The 12,700-nt window shown below is 28.5% G+C and overlaps 1 protein-coding gene across 1 annotated transcript; it reads right to left on the minus strand.

Annotated features, from left to right (window-relative positions):
- Window positions 1–805: 805 nt before the first annotated feature.
- Window positions 806–2,238, minus strand: LOC106297089 (aquaporin TIP2-1). Its single transcript, XM_013733368.1, has 3 exons — window positions 2,000–2,238; window positions 1,583–1,833; window positions 806–1,373 (listed from the first exon to the last, which is right to left on the minus strand). Exons 1-3 carry the CDS (start codon window positions 2,121–2,123, stop codon window positions 987–989), a joined length of 762 nt encoding a protein of 253 aa, XP_013588822.1. The 5' UTR covers window positions 2,124–2,238; the 3' UTR covers window positions 806–986.
- Window positions 2,239–12,700: the final 10,462 nt, after the last annotated feature.

The following is a 12,700-nucleotide window of genomic DNA, read 5'->3' on the forward strand; positions in this document are numbered from 1 at the left end:
TTGAAGGTCAGAGATTCAAACCCTCTCTAGCTAGAGCTTTTTCATTTCTTCCCAAATTTTAAGTTGGACACATGGGTGAATCCAAAACGTTTTTTTCACTGGGTGCACAAGCACAAATACCATTGTTGGTATGAACTTGTAGAGTGCAATTGACATATATATCAAATTTGTTAAGGAATATACAAAATTTTGAAATTGATGCGGGTGCATGTGCACCTTATGTGTTCTTAGTGAGCCACATATATATTCAACACATCGGTACCCAACATTATCGGTCCAAATCATATGCTTGCCGTAATATGAACCAACCAAACCAGTTTATGTAACCGTAATGATTCTTTTTTTTGATAACCGAGTGTCCTGGCCCCACCGTGGTGGTCCAGACTAGAGACCGAAGCGAGCAAGGACGCTGCCAGGGCGTCACTATGTGGCTCACCGTGAACGGTCTTCGGTCTCGGGCGTTGGGGGTCCGCATGTAAATTCTCCAGTGGCCGGGTTTTGAATCCAGGTGGCGAAACTCACAGCCGTGAGCTCTTTACCACCAGAGCTAGAAGCCCCGGTGATTCTTCATTTAAAACTTTTTAACATCAAAATATAATCCAATACATGGATCATTTCTAATGTTTGATTGAATACATTTCTATTTATCTCAGAATGAATTAATATTCATTCAAATTAGCAAGAGTAAAACTGATTTGCGTATACAATCATATCGTTTTAAATAGTTTTGTCAACTGTATGGCTGGATGCATGCGACGTTAGATTTAGAGGTTAGTTTTTGTTGGTAGGTTTGTATTCTACGGACTGACTCGCGAACATCAAATATATTATACAAGTTTACAAGAAAAGAGATATGCAAACAATCACTTGTAACCAAACTCAAACAAGCACCAAATTAACTTTCCAAAAAAAAAACAAGGACAAGATTAAGAAGAAAGAAAACCAAACTAAAAATTGATAAAATATGAATCAGAATCAAGAATCATTTAAGCAGAGATAAGAGGAACATGCTCAGACTCAGTCTCTTGGTTGGACTCGGCGATAAAAGCGTTGGAGTATATAACTCCAGCGAGTCCACCACCAACAAGTGGACCGACCCAATAGACCCAATGTCCTGAAAAGTCACCAGCCACAAGAGCTGGTCCAAAGGAACGAGCAGGGTTCATGGAACCACCAGAGAACGGGCCAGCGGCAAGAATGTTAGCACCGACGATGAGACCAATAGCAAGTGGTGCGATGATTCCGAGAGTGCCATTCTTGGGATCAACGGCTGTGGCGTAAACAGTGTAGACCAATGCAAATGTGATTATGATCTCCATCACTACTCCTTCAGTGGACCCTACTCCAGCCGCAACGCTGTGGATTGGAATCGCCTGCGTTATCCATGTTTAAAGCGTTTGTTAATATAAAAATCAGTGTTCAGGATAGCTATTTCTATATATCTAAAATAACAGGAATATCATTAGCTAAGTGGGTGGCGGCTCAACGCTTAGCGCCTAGACATTTTCTTTAGAACATTGATAAAAATAATAGAAAAGCAAGTTTTCATAAATGTACGATACTGTATGGTAATAGAACATACCAAACCACCGGTGACAAATTTAAGAAGGAAACAAGCAGCGGTGGAGCCAAGAAGCTGAGCAACCCAATAGCAAACTCCTGTGACGATTTTCAATTTTCCACCCAGAACAAGGCCAAAGGTGACGGCTGGGTTCACATGACCACCGGAGTGGTTTGCTGCGATGGAAACCGCGACGAAGAGGGCAAAACCGTGGCAAACGGCAATCGCAACTAGACCGGGCGCATCAAGAGCCGCATTATTCGTTAGCTTCCCTACATTATACAAAATATAATTGTCACACTCATTTAGTATTGACTCATAGTTACAAAATAGATCAAATGTTTTGATATGATGAATGTAACACCTCAGTTTGGTTGGTTAAATGGTTATAATATCTATAGGTTGCACATGGTGCGGATTGAGAGATAGAGAACAAACCAAAAGCAATGGCGGAGCCAACGCCGGCGAAAACAAAGAGCAAAGTGGAGATGAACTCGGCGAGGTAAGCTTTCAAAGACACCAACTTAAAGGAGTCTTCACAGGAAAAGTCAATACCGGCCATTATTGAAGACTTTTGTATGTAAACTAATGAAGGAGACTAGTTTGCAAATGGAAGCACAAAAAACCTTTTGCATGTCCTAGTATATATATAGGAGCATATTGCTAAATATCCACGCCTAGTGATTGATAAAGAAAAACTACTTTTAGCAATATAAGTTATATAGTGAGTTGGACATGAGTTTCTAATCATTGGTTTATTGTTTTATTGTATAGTATTTAGAGCATCAGCGTCGCGGAAACTCAGTTCCACTTCTTAAATTTTTTTTTTTATTTTATCTGTTTATAAAAAAAAAAGAACCAATCGCGGGCCGTCACGTGTCGTGGAGCCCGCAAAACAGTGTAAAAAATCTACAACACACGTCTCTTATTTCGTGACAGGAAGCTACATTTCTTCCCATTTTGTAGGACCCACCCCACATTTCCCCCCTAAAAATCTTCCTAAATACCCCCGATAAAGATGCTCTTTATGTTATCGCCTGTTTCACGTAGCTGTTGGTAATAACGACATGAGTGATTGAAAAAAATATATACGTATAAATACGTGATAATGTTACCCATAATCGTTTGTGAAGCTGCAGATTTTTAACAATGAATCCTGAAGTCCTATTTTTCAGGTCAACGAACTAGTAAAAAAAAAGAAAAAAAAAACTAGTAAAATTAAGCAAATTAAACAGAATCATTGAACCGTCGGTTTAAGGCCAGATATTTGGGTTTAGCGGACCCAAGTATAATTGGAGAGGATAAGGTAATGGAGATGTGAATGTTGAGAGAGCGAAGAACGACGATGGATAAAACCTGGACCAAAAATGAGAGGGACATTGTGAGCTGTGACCAACGTGAAACATATCTGGATCTATAGCGACCAGTGATCTTCCATGTGGTATAATTTTACTCTAATTATGATTACTGACTTCCCAAATTAACGCAATTAATGCTAATTAAGTCGCATTCCCTTCTGGCTACTCTTTCGGATTAACTAGCAAAGGGGTAGCTTTTAGGTGAAACAATTGCAATTATTGCAGCAAATCTTAGATTTTGATAAATCTCATTGTTTATGCTTCAAATAAACTTCAATGTAAGTTTTAGCACAAATTACATAATTTCAAGTTAAAATGAATAATAAAACATTATACCAATAGTCAAATTAATTTCATAGAGACAAACTCCCTCTGATGCATAAAGAATGTCATTTTAGTTTTTTTTTATTTTGTTTCAAAAAAATGTCATTTTACATTTTCAATGTAATTTTTACATTAAATCACATTTTTACTCTTTTAATTTACAAATAGACGTTACGGAACAAAAAAAACAACATAGTTGTTCTTATGGTATAAAACCATCACTAAGTTGTCCCTATAGTATAATATTTTTCATAATCCCAAAACTAACATTTCCTTAATCAAATTAAACATAAATTAAAACCATTTTTAAAAAATTTAGTAAAAAAAGATAAAAGAAAGGTAATCCCATAATGTTTTAGAAGGAAAAAAATGCAAAATATTTTTTTTTTAAACACACGACACAGATCAAAAATATCCCGTAACCTAATTGCATTTGATTTCTAAAATCCTCCAAAACTATTCTTTTAAAATCCTCTAAGGTAGAACTTGATTTCAATAACAGTAGTCTACCCCCTTTATCATCAGCCGAAAATACCCATCTCGTGCTTGCACTAAATTCCCAAACACCACATATTGTATAGATATGCATCATAGAACAAGAGTCTGTGAAAATCACAAGACAAACTATGGAGAAATCATATATTGATGAAGAAGAAAAGCCAAAATCATTTTTTTTCTTTTTGATATTTTGACAAAGAAAATCGACGAGGACACGTTTTAGGAGATTAGAATATTTTTAGAATATTTTCTTAACTGAAACTTCCTTAATTTTTGAAAAAATTGATTTTTTATTCGTAGAAGACACCTTCTACACTGTGCAGAACCATGACAAAAATTCTGAATACAATTTCTACTTTTTGTAGACGTTCGTGTTAAGTTTAGATTTTGCGTACCCGGAATTTTAGAATACTTTGTAAAAGTAGAAACTGCATTCAAAAGAAAAGTAGCGATCTTTACAATTAGTAGAATTTACATTCCCCATATTTAGAATTTTAATTAGTTTTAGATTATTTCTTCTAAAAAAGTAGATGAACTTGTTTATTCTAGAATTCGTTTTCTACTAACCCATTTTCCATAGAAGACGAATTATACTTTTAGTGCAACGTAATTTTAAAATTTTATTTATTAAGTTTTTTAACCCAAAAAAATGTGTTTGTGTATATAGGTGTTTTATTAATTGTGTATATTTTTAATATTTTGTTGGATTCATAAAACTATTTATTTCATTAAATTTCAGAAATGGAAAGGTTAAAAAAAAGAATAAATGGACAAATATAGTTTTATAGTATAGGGTTCCGTTTTGACAAATTTTCCATGTATCTATTCATACTCATTCAATGTTTAAGCTGGATTGGAAGATTGAAAGGATTGATGAGAGTACAACTGATCTAAATTATTCGATTAGCTGTTACAATTTGAAGTATTAAATATATTTAATCATTTTAATGGTGGTAGATTAGGTGGGCGCTAAGTTGGAGACTGAATTATACTACAAATCCCTAGAACTTAATAAATAAGATTTCGTTGTCTTGCCTCCATGAACAAGAATATTTAATAACCAGGATAAAACAAGCGCCTTGCGCAGGATAAAACATGCGCCTTGCGCAGGATAAATTTAAATAAAAATTATTTAAAAAATATTATACGGAAAATAAATTTATATTCTTGATTGAATTAATATTTTGGTCTTTAAACAATTTTTTTAAACTTTTTGTTAATTACATAATTTGTTTACTGATGAGCTGATCCTATTTTTAATAAAAATTTAGGTCAAAAAATCACTTACCGCATAAGAACTTAATGTTTAGGTTGAAAAATCTCGGGTCTATTTGATTACAAAGAAACTATGTCAGCTCAGTTTTATATCATGATTTAGTACTTTAAAAATTAATTATGGTTATGAGACGTTTACGTTCACGTATCAATCTTATTTATCTTCAATATTTTTTTCTTTTTCATTTTAGTTATTGTTCGATATAAATATTAATTTTGAAGTTTATTCTCATTTTGTTTGTTTGTTTTGACCTGAGATTTAGAAAATACTTATTATTTAAAATAATTAAAGAGATACATACTTAGGTTAGGATATGCACTTTTTGCAGAATAAATATTTTATAATTATTTATTTTATAAATAATAGAATAATGAATATATATATTAAATAACTAAGAAATCAGTTACTATTATGTAATAAATTGGCGTGTGCATATAAATCAAACTATCACTCTTGTTTATTCACAATCATTTTAAGGTAAATAAATCAAAACAATCAATCTTATATACATATATGATATAGAATTAAATGTAAATGATATTAACATATATATAGTACACTTTTAATATGGATATTTTTTAAATGAAGTTTCTACTCGATGATTTTATGATTATTTGCATATTTGTGTAACAAAAGTTTACACCAACGACTTTTTTTTTAATGTGGGATAATTTCAATAATTTATAATCATTTAAAAAACAATGAAGATTTCAAAATTAAAATATTAACTTTTCAATATATGTTCAATGATAATATCAAAATATAAGTATACATTTTCATGCAATGTATAGTTTAATTTAAACGATATGAAATATATATATATATTAACATAAAAACCTATTAAAATAAAATTATTTCTTCATATGGTCTTATAATCATTGTATCTTAATATAGAAAAAAATTAAACCTTGATCATAAAAGTTTTTGTGCGACTTTTAAGAGTTTTATTAATTTATACTCGTTTTAAAAAATTCGAAATATAATATATACAAAAAAAATCTAGATTTTTATTATATGATTAATGTAATTATGTAATTTATTCTAATAATAAAGAAATAAATAAAAATGACAAAAAGTATTTAGATTGTTATCAGATCTTTATTGTTTAAAATCATTAATTGCTATATATATGTTTTTAATCACATTAGGTAATTCCGTAGGTTTTATTTAAGGAAAGCCTGCGAAACAATAAATATTTGATATATACGACAAAATATAGCCTGCGAAATATTATTTTGCTAGAGAGTATAATTTTTAAACTATAATTTATATAAGATGCTCTAGAATTCTTTGAATTACGATTTAGAAGGCATACACAAATGTCACATAGGATCCTATGAGGTTGTTTTTAGTTTTTACAAAATTCAGGCTATAACTTTTTAAAAGATTTCAATTAATATATATGGGATTTCGAGTTGTTGCCAAGAGTTGGAGCTTAGGAGGTTGACTTTATATTAACTGCAGTAATTCTTTATATTAAGTGCAGTAATTACTCTGTTAAAAATGCTTAAGGAACAACAATGGACTGTGTCTAGTTTTTTAAATCATTTTACCAAAATTCAAAGTGGAAAATATAATTAGAATTTTCCAAATCGAAGAGCGAACCGATATCCGGTTCAATTGGAAGGATCGGTTTGCTTCTCTCCAACACACTATTATAGATTCTTTTACACTGTTATAGATTCCACTGACACATCCAAAATGGGCTATATATAATGGACTTAATTAGCCCAGTAAGAAAAAAAAAAATATGTTTAATACTCTTTCTTTTCTTATTAAAAATGGTTGCAAAATAAGTGTCGTTTTAGCATTTCAATGCAAAATTTATTCTTTATTTTCCAATTTATTTTTCTATTTGTTGAAATATAATTAGGTGTATGGATAATGATTTATTTATATAGAAAATATGCAAACTTAAATGTTTTCTTAATCTGTATGCACAAATCTAAAGTGACATTTAATATGAAATAGAGAGAGAAAAAAATATTTTTTTCACCTCTTAATCATAATTAATATTTTTTCAGATACTTTTTTTAAAACGTTATTAACACTGCAAGCAAAATCCTAAATCCTTAATTCTTAAATATTAAACCCTAAATTCTTAGGTAAATTCTAAATTTTAGATAAAACCTAAACTCTAAATTCTTAGATAAATCATAAACTTTTGGGTAAACCCTAAACCTTTGGATAAACCCTGAACTCTTGGATAAACCCTAGACTTTTCCAATGGTCTAGGGTTTAGGATTTATCCAAGTATTTAAGGTTTACCAAGAATTTAAGATTTACCTAAGAATTTAGGGTAAAAGGTTTAGGTTTATCCAAAAATTTAGGATTTACCCAAAATAGGATTTAAGATTTAGAGTTTAGGGTTTAAGGCTTTGATGGCGGTGTTAACAATGTTAAAAAAAAATTGTTCTTTTTTGCAATTACTAATAGTTTTTATATGTTTTTATATTTTTTATTGGCTATTATGTTATTATGTCAGAAGATGAACTAAGAAAAACTCGACAAATAGTATTCAAAATAGATGTGCTTAAGCCCAAAAAAATTGTTTTATTTAGTTAAATATCTTTTTCGGATTCATATTTATAGTACAAAGATCTTATTTAGTCTTTCAATACTTAAAATTTACCAAGAACAAATAAAGAATTTTCAATTTTATTAATCAAATCATAAATTGAATACAATTTAGGAACAAAAATATTATTTATATAAAAACCAAATAACCATAAAACTATTTAAAATCCTTAAGATAATTCTAAATAATTAACTTAAAAATTAAATAAATAATAAACTAGATAATCAATATATTTGGAATATATCCTAAAATCTTTCATTCATCATTTTCTTAGATTGGAAAGGATTTCTCCTCGAATCTTAACCGTAGTTTTCGATTTCAAAATTTCGTCCAAAGAACCGAACTTTTCTTTATTCTTAACTTTCCAATGATAAAATTCTCCGCGTGCAAAATAATTATGAAACACTTCATCAATTTTGACTTTGGCATGAAGAACCGTGGACTCCTAACCTTATTCTTCATGGTATAGGAGGAAGACATCATTTCAATTGGGCTTTGTGGTGCATAAGCCCAAGTAACACATGATTTTTCAAAGTCAGTGCTCCTCGTGAGACGAACCAATTTTTCTCGAGAGCGTATTCATCTCTAGGGACGTCCACCTCACCATCGAATGCATTGTTTTCTTTGTCTTGAGCACGATCTTCATCATCTTATACGCCAAAATTTGGCTTCCAATAAGTTTTCTGAAAATTTCGCAGACCTTCATCAGAAGCAACTTATATTTATCTTCGAAGAAAATGTTGTATGTAAAAACTTGCTCGCTCTGATAACACATGATATAGCGGAAGCTACGATAATATAAAGATATTATTTAGTTTTAAAATGCTTAAAATTAATGACTTATTAAATTCTTGAGATCTCTATCAGATCTAACGGAAATAAAAGGAATTTAATCAAATTATAAACCGAATACAATTTATACTTATATAAAAAATCAAATAACCATAAAACTCTTAAAAATCTTAAAAATCAAATAACCATAGAACTCTTAAAAATCTTAAAAATCATTCCAAATAAAAGCCTAAATAAATAATAAACTAGATAATCAATATATTTGGATCTCTGGATCAGTACGTAAACATGTAAAATGAATCGGATGGTAATAATTTACATATTTTCTCATGATGTTATACAATTACAAATTTATCAGCTTGAGTAAATCATCTGGTTTCACATCTCCCTTTCCCTTCAATAAGAATCAAGTGTAGCTCACGCTAGTTATAAGTCGCCACAAGTAGTTATGAAACTTTGTATTAAATTTATTTCTATGATAGATATAAGATCGTATATCACTTTGAATTTTGGTTCGACTTTTTATGATCAACTAAGGATAGGAAAAGATAAAGTATAAAAGTATAACAACTTGGTGTGGCCTAATGTAGAAGAGCAATGCTTATCGTTAACCTACTCTCTCTTGTTGTCATCCACTGTGTATGCTTCACTTTGTACCATCTGAATGTAAGGGTCCCTTTTATAATTCATTAGGTTTGACTAGTATTCCAATTTGATTTTATAATTGAAAACCCATTTTACCAAACCTTATAGTGACATCCCATAATGAAAGAGAATCCTCTTATCTTTTGTCGTCCTTTCATTAGCCTAATCATCTTAGAAAGAATGTCTAAACGACTTTTTTTTTTTTTGAACGATATTTATGACTACATTTATGTCGAAGCACACCCCTACACGTTCTTGCAAATTGGAATTTTAATCTGTAGAGTTAAAAGAATGAGTTGAAATAGATGGACCATTAGACTACTTACAATGGGAGATTTATCAATTATTGATAATATTTATCAACAGTTGATAAGTTTATAATGGTTTGTTGTAAAAGTAAAATATATGACGTGGTAAAATGAGTGTTGAAACTTATCACCCGGTGTTGAAAAAAAAAGTGGGTCCCTCTTGTATGACGTGACGAATATTGATTGGACCAAAATTTAGAGAGAGAAAGAGTTGTTTTAGACTAATTTTTTTTTCATCTCAATTATTTAACATCAATTATTTCATTATAATTATAATTATATATATATATATATATATATATATAAATTTTATATCAAAATTCATCATTTTTTATACTCTATAAATAGATACTTATTTCATTTCATTTGAATACAAAAAAAAAATCATTTTTTAACTTATAATATGTAATCACAAAAGCATAAAGTAAAAGTATGAATAAAGTTGGTGGGACACGGTGTTGTAATTTTTTTTAAACAAAATCATTGGAGAGAATATGAATTGAGTGGATGTTGAATTATGATGTGGAAGAAAAAAAAGTGATGTGTAAGAGAGGGAAGATGATGTGAAGTGAAAATAGAGTGTTGTAAACATGTAACCAATGTACATAGTTTAGAAAAAGCAAATTGTAAAATATATATCAACAGCACACTATATAATGCTGCTAGAAATTGTAGTGTACCATTATAATCGAATTACTCTCATCTTCTAAGTGATGCTTACTACATATTTACAACTAGATTTTAACCCGCACGTCCGTGCGGATAACTTTTCATTTTTAAAACTTTTGAGCTTAAAAAATATATGATTATTTGATTTTTTTGTTACTAAGCTAATGCATTATGTTATATAAAAAGCTTAAAATTTTGATGAAATTGTTTATAACTTTTTCAACATTCTTTGTCATAATTAAAAATAAATATTAAATTTATAATTAAAATTGATTTCTTTTTAGTATCTTAAATGAATTAAAAATTAAAGTTTTCGAATAGCATATTTGTAAATAGCACTTAAATGTTAGCTATATTCTATTATATTTTTTATATAACTATTTTTAGATAATATATTGTTGTAATTTTAAATAAATAAATAGATAATGTATAGTTGTAGATAAAAAGTTTAACATATATTAACAATTTTATTTTATTTTATATAAAATATTACATAATTTAAAAATTTTACTCCTTTTAAACGGTGAATAATATTTTAATCTTTTTAAATGGTGAATACTATTTTATTTATTTATTTAAATGAAAGCATTTTTTAAATATGTTAATTTATCAATTTAATATAGTTTTCATATTTAATTCATATATTACTTCTATTGTAATATAATATAGAAAAATAATTCTAAAATTTATAAAAAATTCATATAACTTTATTTATTTTTATAGTAATTTAAAAAATAAATAAATAAATAATATTATATTATTGCTTACGATATTATTCAATTTATTAATTTAAAAATATTAAAAAAATTTAGTAAGATTTTGTTATATTTTTCTCAACAGATTTGTAATTTAATATCTTTATAATTATTTAGTTTTAAGAAATCTTATATATTCAATAGATTAATGTAAATAATCAATTATATGTAATTAAGGAAATAGACCTATTATGAATTTTTATGGTAGATATATTTGGTACTTCTCTTTTTAATAGAAGATATGTTAAAATATATGGAGAATAATTTTGATTTATATTTCTTTAATATAAAATATTATATTTTATATAAAATATTTTATTAAACCATGTTGTAGTGATTAGTTGATGGAGGATTATTTATAGTGATGTGCTAATGATTATGTATAATGAGTGTCCCGAAGATATTTTGATTTCAATTTTAAAAAGAATCGATAGCATATTCTGATTTCAACATCATAGTTTGTTGAAGTTGTTATATGAAGTTAAGATATGAAAAAATATCAATGGAGATGGGGAGTTGAGCGATAGGAAGGCCGGATTATAAGGAGGACAATCTTGTTTAAAATTAGATATCAAATTTTCAAATATAACGGAATAACAGATGATTGACTCACCACCCCCTGCCATTAGTCGGGAGGAATTCTAAATTCGGGTCACACAATGTGGTAGCCAGTCCACTCTATAGCATTAAATGTGATCTTTCCAGGGCCGACCGGATCAACCGATAGGATTNTAAATATATATATATATATATATATATATATATATATATATATGTAACAAAATAACATAATAAAAAATCATATTAATTGTTATCGGTTATTTAGTGTGCTGTCAAGTTTGTATAGATTTGATCAAATCTATAGATTTGATAAATTTTATATTTTTCTAATTTTCTTTTAGATAAGGATGGTATTTTTCAAAATTAGTAGGTGTGAATATTATTTTAAGTTAAAAAATGCATGTAATATATAACTTCTAATTCATTCAAAAGGTACGTCTGTGAATTTTAGAGAAATTCTCTACGACCAAAAAAGTTTTTTTGTCACAAATATAGACCTTAAAAATGAAAATGACCAAAATAAACTTAATTTTTTTATCAGAAGAATTAAATATACACTTATACCTCTAGGATTAATTAATCTAGATATTAAGGTTAAGAGTTAAGGGATGGAGTTTAGGGTTTAGGGTTTAAGGTTTAGGATTAAGTGTTTAGAGTTTAGGAGTGGGATTTTGGGGATAGGATTTCAAATTTTTTTTTCAAATAATAAATGTTATTTTGGTCATTTTAGTTTTTGAGATCTGTTTTTGTGACAAAAACTTTAAAAAAAAACTATTTAAGAGAACTGCTCTGAATTTTATGTTGTGGTAAGACCGATTGAAGTTTATATACTGGTAATATTTTGTTCATATTGACAGGTTTCTGTAAGCCAAGTTTCATCTATACGAAAATAGGTCCAGTAAGAGTTATTGTATTGCTAATTTAATTGGAGATAACAATCGGTACAGATTGTTTAAATTATAATAGATAGTAGCGTGTAATATAATTATATTGTAACAAATTTGAAATGGTCCATAAATTAAGTAGCTTCCTAACAAACTTAAATGAGTCCAAAACTTTAATGATAATTTTAATGGTAGATAAATTTAAGACTCTATTTTAATAGAGTAGACTAGATTTTGATCCGCGCTTTCAAAGCGCAAAATTATTTTCTAAGCATTCTAAATTTATTTAATATAAATTTGTATTTTAATTGTATCTACACTTAGATATTACAAATGAGACATTATATTCAATGTTTTGAAACCCGATCCGACCTACAGTTAAATTCGCAAATTCGGTGGCTCATATGTAATCCATTTTAGTTTTTTTTTTAAACTGTTATTTAAAAATTCTATAAAACCCGTAACAACCGCTAAAACCCGAGATCTGGTTA

This window comes from Brassica oleracea, chromosome C6 (assembly GCF_000695525.1).
Source record: "Brassica oleracea var. oleracea cultivar TO1000 chromosome C6, BOL, whole genome shotgun sequence".
Taxonomy (NCBI): domain Eukaryota; kingdom Viridiplantae; phylum Streptophyta; class Magnoliopsida; order Brassicales; family Brassicaceae; genus Brassica; species Brassica oleracea.